The sequence below is a fragment of the Callospermophilus lateralis genome, chromosome 10 (genome assembly GCF_048772815.1).
Source record: "Callospermophilus lateralis isolate mCalLat2 chromosome 10, mCalLat2.hap1, whole genome shotgun sequence".
Taxonomy (NCBI): Eukaryota; Metazoa; Chordata; class Mammalia; order Rodentia; family Sciuridae; genus Callospermophilus; species Callospermophilus lateralis.
Window position 1 is genome coordinate 93,423,126 of NC_135314.1, and position 20,923 is coordinate 93,444,048.

Below are 20,923 nucleotides of genomic sequence, written 5' to 3' on the forward strand. Positions count from 1 at the left end.
CTTAATTGATTATATATAGTTCTTTACTACAGTATATTACATGGAGTTTACTTATTTGTATCTCCTTGAACTAACTGTAAGTTCATCCCATAGTGGATATTCAATAATATTCTATAAATTTGTGCAGTGGATGAGGAGGTGGCCAGCACCTTGTTAGGGGGTTCTTCTTCCTGCCAAGGAGGGTGTAAGTTCCCTAAGAAATTAAAATCTAGAATAATTAGTCAAGAATAAAAAATAAAGTTGAAAAGATAGTTTCAAAAAGGTAGAGCCCCTGATAGGTCCAATCTACACAGGAGATGGAGCTAGACAATTAGAAAATGGCTCTCATGGATTATTTAAGAGATACATCAAAAGGATAAGATTTCAAGCATGGAATCTTGCTTCATGATGTCTTGCAGTCCACAGGTTGATTGGCATCTTAGCAGGTCACATGCATCTCAGAGGAGCTGTGCAGCTACAGTAGGTCACCCCATCCCCAGTGCTGTGTGGGACCAGGCAGAGCTGCATAGGGCTCACAATGTGTCTAGGCAGTCAACCAAAGGAAATGTCCACTGCAAGTTTCCAGATACCAGATTTTCCTATTCATTAGGCTTCGATGCGTGTTGTAGTCAATACATCCCACAGATAGCTCTCGACACAATAGGTAAAAAAGATTTCACAGAACTGAACTGGAGTCAGAACCCAGCTTTTCTGATGCGCAGATCAGTTGGGTCCTTATTATGAAAACCTAGGTTGGCCATGCAAAAGAAAAGAGGCAACACTCACCAAGTGGTGTTTATATGCATTCTCACTTCCTGTGAGGGAGGGAGGTAAAGGGGACTGTTACAGGTGAGAGAGAATGCTGTGATAGAAAAGTGGGGCTTGTGGGTAAAGACTTAAGGTGAAGGGGGGCATGAGAATAAGGGAAGAGTCAGATAATTCCAAGAGTTTCGATCTCACTTACCTAAGAGAATGGAGATGCCACAAGGAGGACTGGAAGACAGAAGGCACCATCATAACCATGTGATGCCAGGTGATATGACCTCCAGATATGTATAAACCCCAACTGAGTCTTGAGGCGGGGGTTGTACATTACACTGGCAGCCTCCTAAATGTGGACACTCAATGATGTATTGGAACGTGGGGAGGAAAACCTTAAACCTTCCAAGTACGTATAGATTTAACTTAAAATTATGAAATTAGGACATCAGCAGGAGTGGCAGAGTAAAGATCTCCAAAAATATACTCCTCCATAAAAGCAACAAAAACATTAACAGAAATCTTTGCAATCAACTTTTCATATCCTAGAAGTTAACTAAAAGCTGACCTGTTTGAAAGTTCCCTTTACACCATCGTTCAAAGGACTTACATTTATTTCACTGGCTCAATGTGCTCAGTGCAAATAACCTTTGACCTAGATATTTATCAAAACAAGCAGCAACAATTATTTGACATCACAGCTGCCTGAGACAGCGATAACAGCTGAGCAAACAAGAAGCTAAAAACTTAAAAGGGAAACCTGGGGAAGTGGGCATCAGGAAGCTCTAACATACTCCTGGGAATCTAAAAGGCTGTGCATATGTATGCGTGCCCAAGGCTATGCCCATGTTCAGGGAAGGCTTGAGAACACTCTAAACTCTTACCTCTGGCAGGCCTTAAGGCCCTGGTACAAAGAGAAAGTGAATCCCATGGCAGCATTATAAAATGCATGCCCCCCTGACAGCTCCTCAATAAAATATAAGAGACTCACTGGTTCCAGGAATTTAAGAAGTCATATAAAGTATATTCTCATGCCGTAATGGAATGAAATTATAAAAATAAAAGGAGATTTTGAAAATTTACAAATTGATAGGGAATAACATACTTCCAAATAATGAAAGAATCAAAGAAGATATTGCAAAGGACTGACAAAAAATATTTTGTGGTGAATGAAAATGAAAACATATCAAAATTTATGAGACAAAGTTAAATCAAGGTTTAGAGAGAAATATATAGCTATAAACATTTATCTTAAAAAGAAGAAAAACCTCAAATCAATAATCTAAACCCACATCTTAAGAAACAATATAAAAAAGAGCAAACTAAATCCAAAGCAAGCAGAATGGAAGAAATCATGAAGATTGGAAGGAAGACAAATAAGAAAAATAGAAAAACAATAGAGAAAATCAGAAAGACCAAAAATTGATTCTTTGAAAAAACTTTAAAAGTTGGCAAATCTTTAACTAGACTAATTATCTAAATCAGGAAATAAGAGAACAGTAGATCTTATAAAAATAAAAGAGAATACTCTGAATCATTGTATGCTAACAAATTAGTTAATCTAAATAGATGGAAAAGTTCCTCTGAAGACATTGTATTAGCCAGAGTTCTCTAGAAAAACTGAAGAGAGAGAGAGAGAGAGAGAGAGAGAGAGAAGATTGAAAGATGGAGGGGAGATGTATCTATTGTGAGGAATGGGCTGACATGACTATTGAAACTGAAAAGTCCCAGTCTGCTGTCTGTGGGTTAGAAGATTCCTGAAAGCCAAGTGTGATTTCAGTCCAAGTCTGGAGATCTAAGAGCCAGAGGGGCCAATGGTGCAAATCCCAGTTCAAGAGCAAAAGAAGGCCAATATCCCATCTAAAGTAGACAGGTAGAAAGCAAAAGGGGTGAATTCCTCCTTCATCTACACTTTGTTCTGTCCAGACCCTCAATGCATTGAATTGTGCCCACCAACAATGGGAAGGGAAATTGAATTTACTCACTTCAGTGATAATCTCATCAGAAACCCTCTCATAGACACCCCCCAAAATAATATTTAATCTAGGTATCTCTAGCCCAATCAAGATGATATATAGAACTAACCACCACAGACACAAAATACCAAATCTGATTCTAGAACAAACTGAAACTCCAAGTAAACTTAAAACAAGTTAAAAATGACTTTGCAATCAACATGTTTCTAAAAAGCTCAGGCCCAGACAGTTTTGCTGGTGATTTCTACCATCCATAAAAGAATCAATTACTCATCCTTCACAAACTTTTCCCTAAAAAGATAGACAAGTATTGCCCAATACCAAAATCATTCCAAGAAAAGAAAAACAGGGACAAATATTCCTTATGATACAAACACAGAACTCCACAGTGATATTATTAAGCTGAATCAGGCAATATAAAAAGGATTACGAATCATGATCAAATGGGATTTACCCTATGAATGGTTGGTTTTACATCTGAAAGTAAATCAGTATAGTACACAGAGGGAACAGAATAAAGGACAGAGACCACATATGACCATCTTGTGAAACACAGAAAAGTATTTGACAAAATCTAAAATTCTTTCATGAAGAAAACAACCTAGAAATGGTTGAGAACTGCTTCAGTCTCATAAAGGGGGATATTCAAATACCAACAGCAGGTATCATACTTAAATGGAGAAACACTGAAAGCTTTCACCCTGTGATCCGTAACAAGATGAGAATGGCCACTCTTGTCAAACATTAAAATGGAAGTTTTAACCAAGGCAATTGGATAAGAAAAATAAATTCTGAAAAAGGGATAGGGAAGAAAAAGAGGAGTAAAACAATCTTTTCACAAATGGCACACTCTTATAGGCAGAAAAATCCTAAAGAATTGACACATACTCATGCAATTAAAGGTAATAAATTAGTCTATTTTTGTGTTGCAGGATACAAGATCAATATACAAAAATCAACTTGTTTCTATAATTGTGTGGATTAGCTGAAATAGAAGACCTAATATTGTTAAGATGGCAGTACTCTCCAAATTGATCTGTAAGATTCAACACTATTACTGTCAAAATCACAGCTACTTTGTTGCAAAGACTGACAACTAGTCCTAAAATTTATGTATAATTTCAAGGCATTTAGCATAGCCAAAACGACTATAAGAATGAATTGGAAAACCCATATTTTTTATTTTAAAAATTTTCTACAAGCCTAGAACAAGTAGTAAAGACAGTATATTGTTGATATAAGGTTAGACATATAGATCAATGGAATTGAATTGAGACTTCAGAAATAAGCCATTGATTTCAACAAGGGTATCAAGACAATTCATTGGAATAGTTTCTTAGAATTGTTTTTTTTTCTTTCTTTCTTCCTTTCTTTTTTTTTATTTATTTATTTTTTTTGAGAAAGGTTTTTTTTTCAACAATCAGTATTGGAACAACTGAAAAGATTGAGAGAGAGGGAACCTGAACAATATACAAAAATTAATTCAAAATGGATCAAAACCCTAACACTTCAAATCTTCTGGAAGAAAACAGGCATAAATCATTTTAAACTTGGTTAAGCAATGGCTTCTTAGATTTTTTTTTACCAAAAACCCAAGCAAATATGTAAAACTAGATGAAACACAAGAGCTTCTGTGCTCTAATGAACACTGTTAGAAAATTAAATAACCCATAGATTGAGGGAAATGTTTGCAAATCAGATATATGATAAGGGATTAGTATTCAGAACATATAAAGAATTCTTAAAATTCAATAATATAATGAAAAAATAACTCAGTTTTAAAATGGAAAAACAATCTAAACAGACATTTTTTTAAAAAAGAAGATTATATAGATGGCCAATAAACACGTGAAAATATACTAATAGTCTCTAGGGAGATTCTAATGAAAACCACAATGAGATACAACTTCACCCTTTCATACCCACCAGAGTGGTTAAAATAATAATAAAAATCTTGGTGTGGGTTTGGAAATGGTGGAACCCTCATACATTGTTGTTGGGAATTCAAAATGCTGCATCCTCTTTGGAAAATAATTTGGTGGCTCCTCAAAAATTAAACGTATAACCCAGCAGTTCTCTTAAGTATACACTGAAGGTTATCGAAATCATACGTCTACACAATACCTGCATTGGTGGTCACTTCAGCAGCATTATTCGGAATAGCTGAAGTAGAAACAATCCAATGTCCATTAACTGATGAATGTATAACAAAATGTGGTATATCTACAAACAGTAATCCTACAGTACTATTCAGGTATAAAAAGAAATGTATTGATATAGTCTACATTATGAATAAACCTGCAAAACATTACACTAAGTGAAAGAAGCCAGGCACAAAAAGCCACATATTATATGATTCCATATTTATGAAATGTCTTTAATAGACAAATCCATGGAAACAGGAAGTGGATTAATGGTTGCCAGTGTCTAGGGAGAGTATGGAATGGGAACAAATGCTAATAAAATGGGCATGGGGGGGTGACAAAATGTTTTAAAATTAGGAAGCATTGATGATTGCACAACTTTGTGAATACACCTTTTTTAAATGTACTGAATGGAACATTTTAGTTTATTTTTATTTTTTTGCAATACAGAGGCTGAAGCCCAGGACTTTGTGCATGTTAGGCAAACACTTTACTACTGAGCTGCAACCCCAGCTTGAATGGTACATTTTTAAAGAATAAACTTTAAGGTATAATTTTTTGACAAAATTTATAAATTTTATGAATTTTTAAGTGATTTGGAAGCTTTCAAACTAATGACTTAAACTTTCAGTACACGTATATTTTATGCAAACACACATTCACGTATTGATATTTAATGTTTAGTAGTTTTTCACTGATGGTCTGCTCCATCAACAAAACTTTAGAAAACAACTTGAGATATTAGATATGTATACCACCAATGACAAATACTTTCCACATGTTGCATATAATTGTTTCCAGGACAAAGAAGATTTGCCAGAACATTATCTCTATCTCTATTTAAATGACAGTGAATGAGTAAATCTATAAAAGACATATTGATAAAGTGTAATTGGGAAAGTCACTTAATCCTGGCTGGTAATGTCTTGTAAAAAATGCAAGATGAGGTTATAGAAGAATGAAAAATCAAAACAAGGTTATTATTTAGTTTTTCAGCCATAAAAATGTCCTGGGCTTATTATAAAGCATTTTCTTTGGCTCTGGACCCTTTTCCTGCCTTTGCCACTCAGGGGAAATAAATTGGATTTTAGCACAAGACTCAAGTTCAATGGTAAGCCTGATTGTGAAGAGATTTCCAAGAACCCTGGGAACAAGTCAAAAGAAGGCATCTCAGTGGGGAAAACGTTCATATTCTAAACACAGAAAAGATTAATTACATAATGTCCCTTTCTGAAGTACAAGCTTATATTATTGGTTTTGCTTTTGGAAATGTGTAGTGGGTGTTAAAGACATGAACTAGCTAATCTCTAATTGGATAGAGAAATAGAGTTCTCTACTGTTTCAACTACCTAGAATAACAAAACAGCTGCTCCGAGTATGTTAAAATTCCTGGAAAGAAATTCAGTTGCTATTAGTGTATAATTATCTGATACTCCAGACTCCAGGATTTAATGTTTAGTTTAAATCATTTTTTTACCATTTTTATAACTGTTATGAATTACAGCATTTAAGCAGCCAAGTTAATATAATTTAACATAAAGGCCAGAGGTATTAAATCAGGATTAGAAATGTACATATACCGAGTGCCACAAGTTTTTAAACAGCAAAAGCCTGTTTTTTTCACTTTTGATGTCCTTTCACAAAATTTCTTTATAAATGTCAAGAGTTTATCATGTTGAACTTCTTTCAAAGTACACGTGCACCAGTGTTAATAACAGTTATGTCCTGGGACCTGTATAAGTCTCCAAATTCTCAAATAGCTCCAGGATGTATAATTTGGAAACATCCCTGATTCTTTTCCATCTGTTGGAAGCATTTTCTTCAAAAGGCATTTGTTTCCCCGATTATATCCTTAAATCTCAAGTTAACATCACCAACTTTGTACCTATTACATATAGAGTCGATTTTTTTCAAACAATAAAGTACTGGTTCTCAATTTTCTTTTTTCATCTGTCCACAGAGAACACACAGTGAATTATTTCTTGCCATAGATGGGTGCCCCCTCTTGCATTGGACAGGCCAAAATGGTCCACTTTCTGGCTAGCAGCTATTATCTTTCTTTTAGATCTTGTGGCTGGTACCATTAGCTTTCTTTTGAGGGTCATTTTCCCCAAAGAAATGAAGGTTTTATCATTGCATCAGAGTTATTGTATAGGTAAAGGTGAGTGGGATGTAGGCCTGGGCTATAGGCAGGGTGGTCTCTGGTACTTTACTGATGCTCCCTAGGCTTCCTGTAGGATGGTGCATCCCTGAGCTTCAGAAAGCCACACAGTATGACGTGTCTTAGATCTTCAGGTTGATAACAGCTAATAAGTATTACCTAATATAAAAAAAGTAATTTTGAAATAATTTTGGACTTGTAGAACCGTTTTCAGGACTCTCATATGCTTCATCCTCATTTCCCAAACGTTAGCTTATCACCCCTTTTCTTTATTGCTTTCTCCTAGTAGATCTATATTTTAATAGGATTTTGTTTGCTTCTTTACTCTGCACCATTTTGGAATAAGTTGTAGCAAGGATGTTCCTTTTCCCCTAAATACTGTGTTTCTGAGAAAACAAGGACACTTTCCTAAGCAGCTATAGTTCAATTCCTGAAATAAATGAAACTAACATTGATGTAATACTATTACCTAGCCTATAACCCTTACCAAAATTTTGCCAACTGTCCCACTAATCTTCTTCAAGCAGAAGAGGAAGAAAGGTTTTGTTTTCTGGGGGCGTGTTCTGCTCACAATCATGTGTAGCACTTGGTTGCCCTTGACCCTTATTTTCCCTTAATCTGAAATGGTCCTTCAGTCATTGTAGTTGGGGGGAGAGGCAAAATGATTTTGGAGTCACTTTAATGTCAATTCACAGAGATCTTCATTCCTTTTCACTTATGCAGAGTCTCCCAAGTGTGGATTTGCCATGGTTTACTCCGTATCTCCACTATATATGGGCATTTAGAATGTTTTCTATATTTCTCAATTACGAACAAATTGTACACTTTCAATAGTCAGGACTGGACAATGAATAACTTTGTGCATATGTTTTCTTATTTGTTGTAGGTATATCTTTAGGGTAAATTTCTAGAGTGGAATTACTAGGTAGCTTTGTCAAATATCTCCAGGTGACCCTCTAGGAATTAGCGTTCCTATCGCCAATATTTGACAGAGCCTGTTCCAGCCCAGTCTCTCCAGCAGAATATGTTCTTCCACTTCATTCATTTATCCATCCATCCATTCATTCATTCATTCATTCATTTTTACCAATCTCATAAGTAAGAAATGGTTTCTCAGTGTAGTTTTAATTTGCATTTCTATTATTTTGACTAAGGGTGAATATCTTTTCACATGTATTTTTTGTCTGTGTGAATTGCTTATTTATATCTCTTGCCCATCTTTCTATCAAGATTTTGGTTTTCTTCCCCTTCAATTCAAGTCTTCCATATGTTATAAAGAACTTACAACTTAAGAACTCTTACACTTTATCTGATATATATATATATATGTTATATGTATAGGTATATGTGTGTGTGTATATATATATGTATATATATAATTTTTTTTTGCAAAAACTTTCTCTCATGTTTGCATTTTGCCCTTGGTTTTTTCCTGTGTTTTCTGTCATGCAAATATATTCTCATGTAATCCAGTTAACATTATCAATCATCAATCTTTTACTGCCACTGGATAGTAAAAAGCCTTCCCTTCACTTGGATTGTAAAGGAATTCACTCTTGTTTTCTTCTTAATATTTGTCTGATTTCATATGATTACATTTCCATTTCTGATCCATTTGGAATTTATTCTTTTGTTTATTTATATATGATAGCAGAATGCATTACAATTCTTATTATACATATAGAGTACAATTTTTCATATCTCTGGTTGTATACAAAGTATATTCACACCAATTCATGTCTTCATACATGTACTTTGGATAATAATGATTATCACGTTTCATCATCATTTCTAACCCCATGCCCTCTCCCTTCCCCTCCAACCCCTCTGCCCTATCTAGAGTTTGTCTGTTCTTCCCATACTCCCTCTCCCTATCCCACTATGAATCAGTGCATTTGGAATTTATTCTTAATGGAATTCTTGGAGTTTTACCTTTTTCAAGTGGCTGTTCCATTGTATTGGCACCTCTTACTTGAATGTCCTGTCCTGGTCACTTGACATTCTGCTTTCATCATACACAAAATTTCCACCTACACTTTGGTCTATTTTTGGACTTTCTAGTTCATCCACTGGCTTATCTATTTATGTACCAGTTCTGCACTATTGAATTATACAGACTTTATAGCATGTGTTCATATCTGATACAGCTAATGTCTCCTCATAGCTTTTCTTTAAAAATTTCCAAGTTATTCTTGCATATATATTTTTCTTCATGAACTATGATATCATATTGTCTAACTCCATTAAAAATGTTGGTATTTTTATTGAGATTACCTTAAATATATAAATGAACCTGGGAAAAGTCAACATCTTTCAGTATTGAATAGTTCTATCCCAGAACAAGGAGTGGCTTTGCATTTGTCTATTCTTCTGTCTTAAGAGTCTTTTAAATTTTTCTTCCTAAATTTTTACACATATCCTGTTAAATTTATCTTTAAGTATTTTATCTTTGTAGGAACCTATATAAATGAAGTTCTGTTTGTGAGTCTCTAAATGGTTATCATTTGTATGTATGGAAAGCTACTGGTTTCTATATGTCAATTTATATTCTGTTACCATAATTAATCATTTCATTGTTTAAGATCATTTTATCATTGGTTCTCTGGGTATACTATGATCGTATCTGCAAATGAGCTATTAGCTTATTTCTTATGATTTCTCTTGACTAGCTACATTAACTGATGTTTCCAAGACAAAATTAAATTGTATTGATTATATATAACACACATACACATATACATCTATTATTTACATCTTATACATTTAAAAGCATATAGGTATGTATGCATCTTTTTCTACCTCACTGTTTTTATGAGGAATGGATGCTAGATTGTCTCAAAAGGTTTTCTGCATCGGTTTAGATGATTATGTGATCTTCCCCCTAGATTGTCAAAGGAAGATAATCTTGTTTTAATGCATTTCCTCACATTGAGCAGACTTGTGTCTCTGGAACATATCGCACTTGGTCATGATCTATTATTTTCTTAATGTGCACTATTAATCTTAAATCTATAAATGCCAAAACTCAGTGGTGTTGTTCAAAGATAGTGTCTTACTGATGATTTTTGCTGAATCAAAATTTGGGCCAGTGTCATAGGAATCTGCTTTTAATAAGTCCCACAGGGGTGGTTCCTATGCACACCAAAAACTACTGGCCTCTTGTGTTGTTCACTGTGATTTTCAAGTGGGGAATTACTACAAAAAAATACTTATTTTAGCAAAGGATTTGTTCAGTGATTCCATTAAAAAGTTGGTTTGTGCATTAACATTTTCGATTTTAGGTTAAAAGCCAGCTGTAGATGATACAGAAAACTCCAAAGCTGAAATATTATCTGCCAACTTGAATATTTTACCTATTGACCCTTACACTCATTTATTCCACTTTTCTTAGCACGGATGAGAATACCAAGATGTGTCAGACTAGTTCCCATACTGTTAAAAGAGAAATAGAAGAATATACAAATATTTGTAAAAACTACATATTATAGCAGTAACATTTTCCAGGAATTTTATGGGCATGAGAGGCTTCAAAGAGGAAATGCTCCTCCCTCCTGGAAAAGAGGAGACTTTGGAGAGGAAGTGATGCTTCAGACGAAGCATCTTTCAATGTGACACTGACACACAGAGAAAGAAATTGATTTACAAAGATCTCATTCACATTGAACTTTTTGGAAATGCGTCTTCTACACGTGATGCCACCACATCAGCTCTTGCCAAACACAGCTATGTATGATCACTCGTGCATGAGGGAAGAGTTAGCTGTCAGGGAAGAAAGCTCCGTATGTATCGTGTGACTGGATTTTTTCCTAAGGTATCTAAACTTAATGCAAACATTAAATAACATCAATAGTAAAATGGAAAACCTCAGTTATAAATGGAAACTTCAGTAAATGAAATGTGAAAGACTACTGGTTCTATTAGTATGTTTCAAGAGTCTTTTAAAGAAAAAAGACTTATACTCTCTATTAGAATTCATGACAATTTGGTTCTAGGCCATTTATTCTTATTATCAGACTTGATAAGACTTTGCTTGTACTGGACAACTGCTGTGTGGAATAGGGACCATAAAATCTTGTGACTGGCATTCATCCTGGGGTAGTGATTATGGGTTGGCTTGATATGGAATGCATTCCTTCTTATCACATGAATGACCCTCACATAATGAGATGAGAGGGCAGCATTTCCAAGTACAAGCCTAGTACTGCTTGCTCTGAAGAAAATCCCCCTACATTTCATGTAGTAAAGATTCTTTCAGTTCCTGAGTTGAATAATCTAAAAGGGGGAGGGTATTTAAATTGCCAACATTTTTATTTGCTCCAAGTCAGTAAAATATAACAGCTGCTTAGGATGGAACATGCTACAAATGTATGTTTGGGCACATACCTTGCCTCTGATTGAATTGCAGCAGGTGTCAACCAAAAAAGAAGCAAATGTCACACTGAATCTCGGATTATCGGTTCTGCCTCAACTTTAACCATCATTTTCAGCAATTACTCACCAAATCATTAAAATGAAATGATATATCTTTGAACATAGTTTTGGAATGCCTCAGCAAGGGCAAGACAGAAAACACTTCGATATAATTTTTTGAAATGTATAGCCATCCAGAGGAACACTATAAAAACTCCCCAGATAGTGAAAGTAGACCCTGGGTGAATTCTAAGGTTGTATTTACACACACACACACAAACACACACACACACACACACACACAATACAGTACATTCTAAACAACATGTTTATTTAGATTATATATTTTGTTTTGAAAAACAGTAAAATTTAATGTGCCTTTTGAGAGCATGGTCATATTAATTTTAATAATTTCTTTTTTAATTTCCAGTTGGTAATCAGTGGATAAATTATATTTCATTCTGTGGTCTTAGAACACATGCAGAACTTGAAGGAAACCTGGTCACTGAGCTTATCTATGTCCACAGCAAGTTGTTAATTGCTGATGATAACACTGTTATTATTGGTAAGTATGTGGTCTGTGATTGTGTTCCCTGCCAGCTGACTTATCCCATGCCTCGGTGTTTCTTGCTATCACTCCCACACTTCCTTTGCAATTGAAAGACAGTAATATAACATCTAAAATACTTCTGAAGCAATCATTTTCTCTATGTCCTTTTGGTCTGTCTTTAAAGTTCAGAAACCCAGAGTAATGAAATGGATGTGCACAACTTACAGTATTCAAAAGCAGTGCTTTAATCCAGAAGTCAATAATCTGTCTGATCTCATTAATTCTTTGTTATTTCCTTATTTTTATTTTGAATCCAAGTCCCTAGATTTCTGGAATTGGAGAGGCAGAAATGTAGAGGGAAAGTGGTTGTAAGAATACCTCATGGTAATTTGTATGTGTTTCCACCATATTCACCTAACCAGTATCACAGACCTGAAGTTACATAAAAGTCCAAGTCAGAACAGTATTAAAATATTATTGCCTATATGCTTCTTATTTTTCCTAATGCCTGTTTTGGGGGTGTCATTAATCGGGATGTAGAGCAGGCCAGTTTTGTTAATGTGCGAGGTGGGGGACAAGACTGTATGCTCTTGATATGTCGAACTCTACACTAAGGTCCACTGTCTTTTCCTTTCAAGAATTCATGGTGGGTTTCCCTAAAGACCTCTCCACACTGACAGATTCAGGAGAGAGTCACTGGTTGTCCATTCTACCCACATTAGATCTACTACTTGGCCAGAGAGGTGGATGTTTGGCTTCATTCTTTTATATACACTGAAAGCTTCATTTGACCATCATTGAATGGTTTTGCCTTTGTATATTATGGTACCTGAACCCTGGAAGGCCAGGATGAGAAACAGAATTAATAATCAGCAGGATGAATGAGCTGAGGGGGTCGAAGGCGTGTTACTGGGAGATGTGACAGGTCCCACTATTGGGAATTCTGCTCATCTGTTTTAAATAAAATGTAATTTCTCAGCTATAATAAGATAATTCCCTATTCTTTAAGAAACTAAATGTCAATGAAGTGTTTTGAAATTTTTTGGCAGCTAATATGCCTTTTCCATCTCTATCCTCCACTGAGAAAAGGGAAAAAAAATCTCATATCTAGGAGTAATGAGGCTGTCTTATCTGGAGTGTGATTTGAAAAGAAAGGAAGAATAGTTCTAAAACCAGAAGATTTATAGATCACCGTGTGTGTGTGTGTGTGTGTGTGTGTGTATGTGTGTATGCCCCCGCGCCTATCTGTGTGCATGAAAGAAGTTGGGGGGATTGAGATTGGAGAGAGCGATTCTCCTAATATTCATATAGGGCACTTAAAATAATCTTGTTCATCTATTGCTATATAGGAATGGAGCTCTTTAGGGTTTTATTCACTGCCCTTTGTCCTCCAGTACACAAGGTTTATCTTATTTCCCCCAAGCTAATCTGCCTTCATTCTTCAAAAGCCAACATCAGAATATTTTTATATTAAATATGGTAACTACAGTAGGAAGCAGAAAATGCTAATGTTTACTAAAATGGAAAAGTAAACAAACAAGGCCAAGTAAAATTCAGTTATCATTTTAGCAAGATTTTAGAGCTCTAAAGGAAAAATTGACAGATGTAAATATTTTCCTTTGAGATGTCATTTTGACTTTTAGCCTGCTTTACGTAAAATGTAAATGCAAAGTATTGTTCAGTCATAGAGCTAACGGCTAAATTGGTTTGTTGAGTTTTATTTTAATTGATTTATTTTCCTTCTAGAAAGATTTCTGAACCCTTGGGTGATATAGTTTATTTAGGTTGGCAATAATTGATCCGTTTTGCACAGAGTTCTTATCTGCTGTCTTGAAACTGAGGATGTGGCTGTGGGCCTGTGAAGAGGTCTGCTTGCTAGTCCTTGAGAGTTGGATTTCGTTCTTCCCTTCCCTAAGAGCATTGTGCTTTAAAAATAATACATTTCTCTAACACATAACCCCTGTTTAAGTCCATAACAAAGAGAAAAACATATTTAATATTCTCAGACAAGGGGCTGGGGGAAATGTAGAGTACTTGCCTAGCATGTGCAGGTTCTGGGTTCCATCGCCAGCACTGCAAAAATGAATGAGTAAAATGAAATTCACAGAAAACAGTTGAAGCTAGATTGAGAACATTTTATAGATGTTAAGCATTCATTTAAAAGCTTAAAGGAGGTTAAAGGAACTTGCGATCAATTTTTCTAACATGGCAAGCTTATGCCAGAATTATTGAGTGGCTGACCTAAAACAAATGACTAATTTGTTTATCTTCATTTTTTTTTTTCCTTACAATGAAACATTTGTTTTCTCGTATTGAAGATTTCTTTTATATATAGCTTTGATTACCAGTTGCCCTGAGTAGCCCTGCTGGACATGCAATTTGTGCCCAAATCCATTTTTCTCACACACCATAATTTTTAGCACTAAACCAAACTAACATTTATTTTGCTCTCCTAAACAAAACAAGGCTATCCTTCAAGTCGAATTTAAGTCTGTTCTGTTGACTAAGTGGAATTGTTTTGATATTCACTAGTCCACTGCCAAGCACAGTGGGGAGATGTCAAACGTGACTAAAACAGGGCCGCTGCCTTCACACAACTCCTGGCTGAGAGGAGAGGCAGCTATTCTTTCCAATTGATGCCACAAACATTGGGATGGATATTGCTAGACAGTAGCGGGAAGGTCCAGAGGCAATCAGCAATATAGGGGGAGGGGTGCAGAAGTTTCTGCAGATGTCGAAGGACAGGCCTGAGCATGGCAGATGATGCTTTGTGGAAGGCCTGCTCCAATGAAGAGGGTTTATACTTATTTTAAAATATCTATTCCTATGGGTCTCAACCCTAGCTGTATTAGAATCACCTGGGGAACTTTCAAATATATGTATCGTTTAGGAGGAGGTTTACTCATTCTTCAGAGTACTTTAAAAGGCATCAAAAAAGAAACCATGGATGATTGATGGACATGGGGATAGAGCAGAAGACCAATACCTGGTTTCTACTTCTCGTCATTTTCATCTGTTGGCCTGGTTTGGGAGTCTAGTTATTGGAGGTTTCATTTTTTTATTTTGGCATCAATATGTTGAAAAAGCCTCCTAAGTGCATGTCAGTGTATAGTCAGAGCTGAGTACTTTGGATCTGGAGGCACAGGGAACACAATTGGGTGGAGGGTAGCCCATTTGGGCTCAATAGTAAAAGTTTTCTTTTAAAACAAATAAACTAAAATAGAGTAGAGTTGGTGTGTTAGTGAGTTAGTCAGCTTTCTGTCACTATGACAAAACAACTGAGAAAAACAACTTAAAACAGGAAAGATTTATTTTGGATCATGGTTTCAGCAGTTCTATTCCTTGGTCACTTATCTCCATTGTTTCTGGGCCTGTCAATGAGGTGGCATGTCAGGTGGGAGGGTGTGGTAGAACAAAGTTGCTCACATCATGGTGGCCAAGAAGGATGGGGAAGGAGGCAGGGAGAAGGAGACAGAGAGCGAGCATCCAGGGATAAGATATATCCTCCAAGGCATGCCTTCAGTAACCTTCCTACAATTGATTCTCCTGCAGTTTCTACTGCCTCCCAATTGTCCATACAATTATGAGCCCATCAACAGAGGGATCCACTGATGACATCAAAGTCCCTATGATCCAATCACTTCCCAAATGCCTTACCTCTGAACACTACTGTATTGGGCGCCAAGCCTTCAGTGCACAAGCCTTTGGGGGACTCCAGATCCAAACTTTAGCAGTTTTCTATTACTGCTCTAATCAATGACCATGCTCTTAGTGGCTTAAAACCACACCAGTTTATGATGTGACACTTCTGTGAATTAGAAGTCCAACATGGGTCTTAATCCAGGGTGTCAACAGGACTGTTGCACACCTTTCTGGAGCCTCTCGGGGAGAATCCATTTCCTTCCCTTTTCTAGCTTCTAGGGGCTGCCCACATTCCTTGGCTCCTGGCCCACTTCCTCCATCTTTAAAACTAGCAGGTTTCCATCTCTAAGGATTCTAGGAAGGCTCAACCCATTCCTCTGTAATCACATCTCCCTGTGACTCCTCATGACTTTTAAGGACTCTTGTGATTGTATTGGCCCACCTGAATAATACAGGCCCATCACCCGACTTTAAAGCTAGCTGATTAGCAACCTGAACTTTATATGTAGCCTGATTCCACTTTGCCATGTGACATAACACTCACAGTTTTCTGGGTTAGGACATGGACTCTTTGGGGGTGGTTATCCTGCCTCCTACAGAAGGACTCATAATTTCTTAAATAATACACAATAAAAAGCACAAATCATGAAGGAAAAGAGCAGTAAATACATCTGTATCAAAATTCAGAACTTTATTCATTAAGAGAAAATGTAAAGATAAACCACAAATTGAAAGGATATTTTTATACATAAAGAACTCCTCTAAATCAAGAAAAGACAAAATTCAAAAAATTGGGCAGGGGAATTATATTGGAGCTTCATTGGAGAGAACATACCTAAGGCCCATAAAGATGAAATGCTGTTCATGCTCATCAATATAATGATAAGATAAATACTTTTAAAAATACCAGACTGGCAAAACTTATAAAGTTGGACAATTTGACTATTGGCAAGGCTGTGGAGCAATAGTGGGTCCCATCCTCTGCTTTAGAGAGCACAAGTTGGAAACCACTTTTGAAAATATTCTGGCATTACCTAGTTAAGTTACTCTGCAGCTTAGCAGTCTACTCCTGCATACAAAACCCAGATAAACTCTCACATGTGTATATTGAGAAGCAAATATGCAACTATGTAGAGCAGAATTGTGCATCACAGCAAAATTCTGGAAACACCCAATCACCCATCAATAGTAGAATGAATAAATAAATCCCTGATGTGTTCATTTGAGAACATGCATCACCATTATGCACAGATGAATCTCAAAGATATAACATTGAATGAAAAGTAAATTTCAAAAGATTATTTGCTGTACGATTCCACTTATATAAATTTATGATGTGACACTGCTGTGTCAAAAGTGAAGCATTTTTTCATTTAAGAAAACATGCAGAGAATGATGAACACAAAGTTCAACATCATCTCCCTGTTGGAGAGAGAAGGATATGCGCAGGAAGGTGCGTGAGGGCTTCTGGGATACCGAAACGTTCTCAGCCTGGTGATTAATTCAGTGATGTTTATCTTATTATTGCTTAAGGCACACATATATGTTTTCATATATTTCTTTTTATTTTGTTGTCTTTTCAATTTTTTTTGAAGTTTCCTAATAGCAGCCTTAGAAAATATCATTTCCTAAAAGCAAAGTGGTTTTAAATGATTGAGGCAACATTCTAATAAGAACAAAGGATTGCAGTTATCATAAAAAGTAAAACGTGCGCTGGGGTTGTGGCTCAGCAGTAGAGCGCTCGCCTAGCACATGTGAGGCACTGGGTTAGAGCCTCAGCACCACATAAAAATAAATAAACAAAATAAAAGTATCGTGTCCAACTACAACTAAAAAATTGTATTAAATAAAAAGTAATATGTGAGCTGAGTATACCTGTGATCCCAGCAACTTAGGAAACTAAGGCAGGAGATCACAAGTTCAAGGCCAACCTGGGCAACATAGTGAAACCCTTCTCAAAAAAAAAAAAGATAGTAATACAGGAATGCAAAGCATATTTGTTGTGAACAATTCAAATCTGAGAGTATGGGTAGAGTAAGAGGTCAAAAGTCCCTGAAATGTCCCTTTCTCTTCCTTAAAAGGGACCCACTGCTATTAATGACTCAGTACACATCCTTCTGGTCCCTTGTTCTGTCTTTTTCCTCATATGTTTTATGGAAATGAGAAGATGCCTGAGTACTCTCTTTCCTGTTTTGAATTTGATTTTCAGCATCCAGAAAGATTTTACTGCAGACTAGAGGTAGCATTTACATCTATCAATATCACATTTATTAAGTTCATCTAATTTTTTTTTTCAATCTTTTTCTTCATACTACTAGCCCTATCACTTACCTAATATAGCTGAGAGTCAGTGTTCAGAGTCACTGCAGATCAGCCCTTGAAATACAAGACCAAACCCTGTCTCTAAGAATTCCAGCTCAGAATGCCAGGAATGCATTCCTACCCCAGGGAACGTGGGGGCCACTGTAAGAGGAGGGGGTTAGGGACTGGCCTTACTGTGTGTGTATGTGTGTGTATGTGTGTGTATGTGTGTGTGTGTGCATGTGCAGATACATACATGGTATGGAGGAGATTTTCCAAGCTGGCTCACATCCCAGTTTTCCTGACAGGGAACAGAGTAGCAATGTCTCACCATCAGCCCCAGCCCCAGAGTGGCCTCTGCCCAGGGCAGGGAATAATGAAATCCTAAAGCAATAACATCACAAGAACTTTATTCTTAGTGTCCTTGGTAACATACACCAGCGGTGGGTGTGAATAAGCCAGAGAGGAGGCTTCTTTGATACCAATGCTCATTCTAGCAAATTCTGCCTTCCCACAGCAATGTGCTGTGGTGCTGATATTCTAGGGTTAACAAGTATCTGATAATAATGCCAATAATAATTAACATTCATAGAGCAGCTCATGAATCAGCAGGTGCTTTCACGTGGTCTTACTTAATTCCCACCACAACCCTACAAGGTCGATATTATCTCAATTTATGAAAGATCAAATTTAAGCTGAGAAAGATTAAATGACTTGCCCAATTAATGCTGGCTGACTGTCAAGCCTGAAGATATGCCTGCTGATTTTACAGCTTAAAGAAAATGTAAGTGTGTGTATAAAGCAAAATGTGTTGCTTACACATCAAAATGTTTCAAAGGTTCCCACTTCACGGCACTCTAACAGAACCCCCATTTGTATGGGGTGCTTATTTCTTTGACCCAGGGCACCCATGGGGTACCATTCATATCCACAGTCATTGTAGGTTTGTATATTGATTATGTGATGCTACTCCGATGTGTGATGGGTAAGCCTCTTGAGGAAAGGGCAGCTTTCTCTGATGCACAGTCCCACCAGTGGGAATGGAGGCAGGGCAACTGTCACCTTACTGCTCTGGGGTTCCAGTCACAGGGGGCAGCCAGTGCGCCTGTTCAGCCCAACCCTTCTGCTCTATGTCTGCAGAAGCTATCGAGTGCTGCAGCCAGGACAAGAGGAACAAAGAGAAAAAAAAAATTAGGGCCCCTTTGTAGCTGGTAGGACACATCAAGGATTCCAAAGCGTGAATCTGCAGCGACGAATGCAGAAAACGTGCTGGGGTTTCTGAATGCACATCGGAGGACTGTGGAAAGCTCAGGTTGAACGAATATGAAAAGATTTGCCCTTCACATTTGAAAGTCAACATTCTCAGCTCCTCAGGATTTAAAAATAGAATGGAGGGAAGTTGATAGGGAGGATGTCAGCAGGCCACAGGAGTGAGGCAAGAGTGGAAAGTCCAAAGCCACCAGTGACAACCTGGCTCTGAGATTAGGCTCTGGTGATTATGGAGGTGGCTCCAGGGCTTTCACATTCCTCGTTAGGTGACTGAGTTAAAGTCTTCAGACTCTGATTCTTTTTTCTTTTTTCTTTTTTTTTTTTTATGTATGTATTTTTTAGTTGTAATTGGACACAATACCTTCATTTTATTTATTTTTGTGTGGTGCTGAGGATCGAGCCCAGTGCCTCACGCATGGTAGACGAGCGCTCTACCGCTGAGCCACAACCTTAACCAGACTCTGATTAACTCTGCAATCCTCTGTGCTGAACTGATAGGCATGCCTTGTTTTCTTGAAGTGATTCATGATTGTATCAATTGTAATCCTTTGAGACAGAGGTAGAAAACTAGCAGTGTGTGGAACAGTAAGGAAAATGTATTACTTCAAAGAACAGAAGGTTAGAAAGTTCTAGCTTTGGCTAGCCCAGTGACCTAAAGATCCAGAGTCTTTCTGCTCTCCATCCTCAGTGTGTCTGTCCACTTGTGGTTGTCAGTGGCTGCAGCAGTTCCCAGGGTCATGTCCTCACCCAGCCTTTCAAGTCAAATACCTAAAGCCTGGAAAAGACAGCATCCATTTCTTTTGTTTTTTCTGACTAAGGAAAAAGACCTTGTTGGAAGCCCCTGGAAGACTTCTCTCCATGTTGCATTGGCTAGAACCACACCAAGGGCCAATTTGTAACCAGTCACTGGCAGAAATAATGAAATTACCACGACTGATTAGACTGAATGAGATTTCCTTGTGGTTTGGGCCCCAAAATACAAAATTTGGGTTTTATTGGCCAGGAAAAATTGAGTGAGGAGGCAACCAGCAGGGCCCACCACAGGAGGTTGCTCAGCTTCAGTGTGTCTCCTCTAGGCTCCGCTAACATAAACGACAGAAGCATGCTGGGGAAGCGTGACAGTGAAATGGCTGTCATTGTGCAGGACACAGAGACGGTCCCTTCGGTAATGGATGGAAAGGAGTACCAAGCTGGCCGGTTCGCCCAAGGACTTCGGCTCCAGTGCTTCAGGTGGGTTCTCCACAGCCATGTTCACTCTCTTACGTAGGCTCTCAGCCACAGGCACTGGGCCCAGGCTGACCCCTTGACCACAGCACACAGGTCTTGCCTGATTCTCCTTTGTTTAAAACAGTGCCTCCCAGAATACAGGACGCGTACACCAGTAGGCAAAACAACTTGACACAGTCCACGGATGTTTCTGACTGCAATGGTATTTATTATTTGTATATTTCATAGAACATATTAGCATTTAAAATATATGAATTGATTTAAGGAAAGGACATTCCAAATCATCTTGTGCCTATTTAAGTTTTTTAAAAGTCATTTCATTTTTAAAAAATCAAAATAGCTCAGTCGTGCAAGAGTGTAGTAAAAACTACTAAAGGAGTATGCCAGTGATCACTGGTGTCAGATTTAAATATGGAAACAGCAATTCTCAGGTTTATAATGACTTCAGATATGGAAGCTGCCTGGCCTTTGACAAGAAGATGTGAGTTTCAAAGAAATACGTGGT

General features: G+C 37.2%; 1 protein-coding gene across 2 annotated transcripts in view; it reads left to right on the forward strand.

Moving 5' to 3' along the window:
- Positions 1–20,923, forward strand: part of Pld1 (phospholipase D1) — a 117,355-nt gene that overhangs the window by 84,786 nt on the left and 11,646 nt on the right. For both annotated transcript variants that reach the window (XM_076866955.2, XM_076866957.2), the window contains 2 exons: positions 11,860–11,994; positions 20,268–20,421. In XM_076866955.2, the coding sequence (XP_076723070.2) occupies positions 11,860–11,994; positions 20,268–20,421 (289 nt within the window). The remainder of the gene's footprint in view (positions 1–11,859; positions 11,995–20,267; positions 20,422–20,923) is intronic.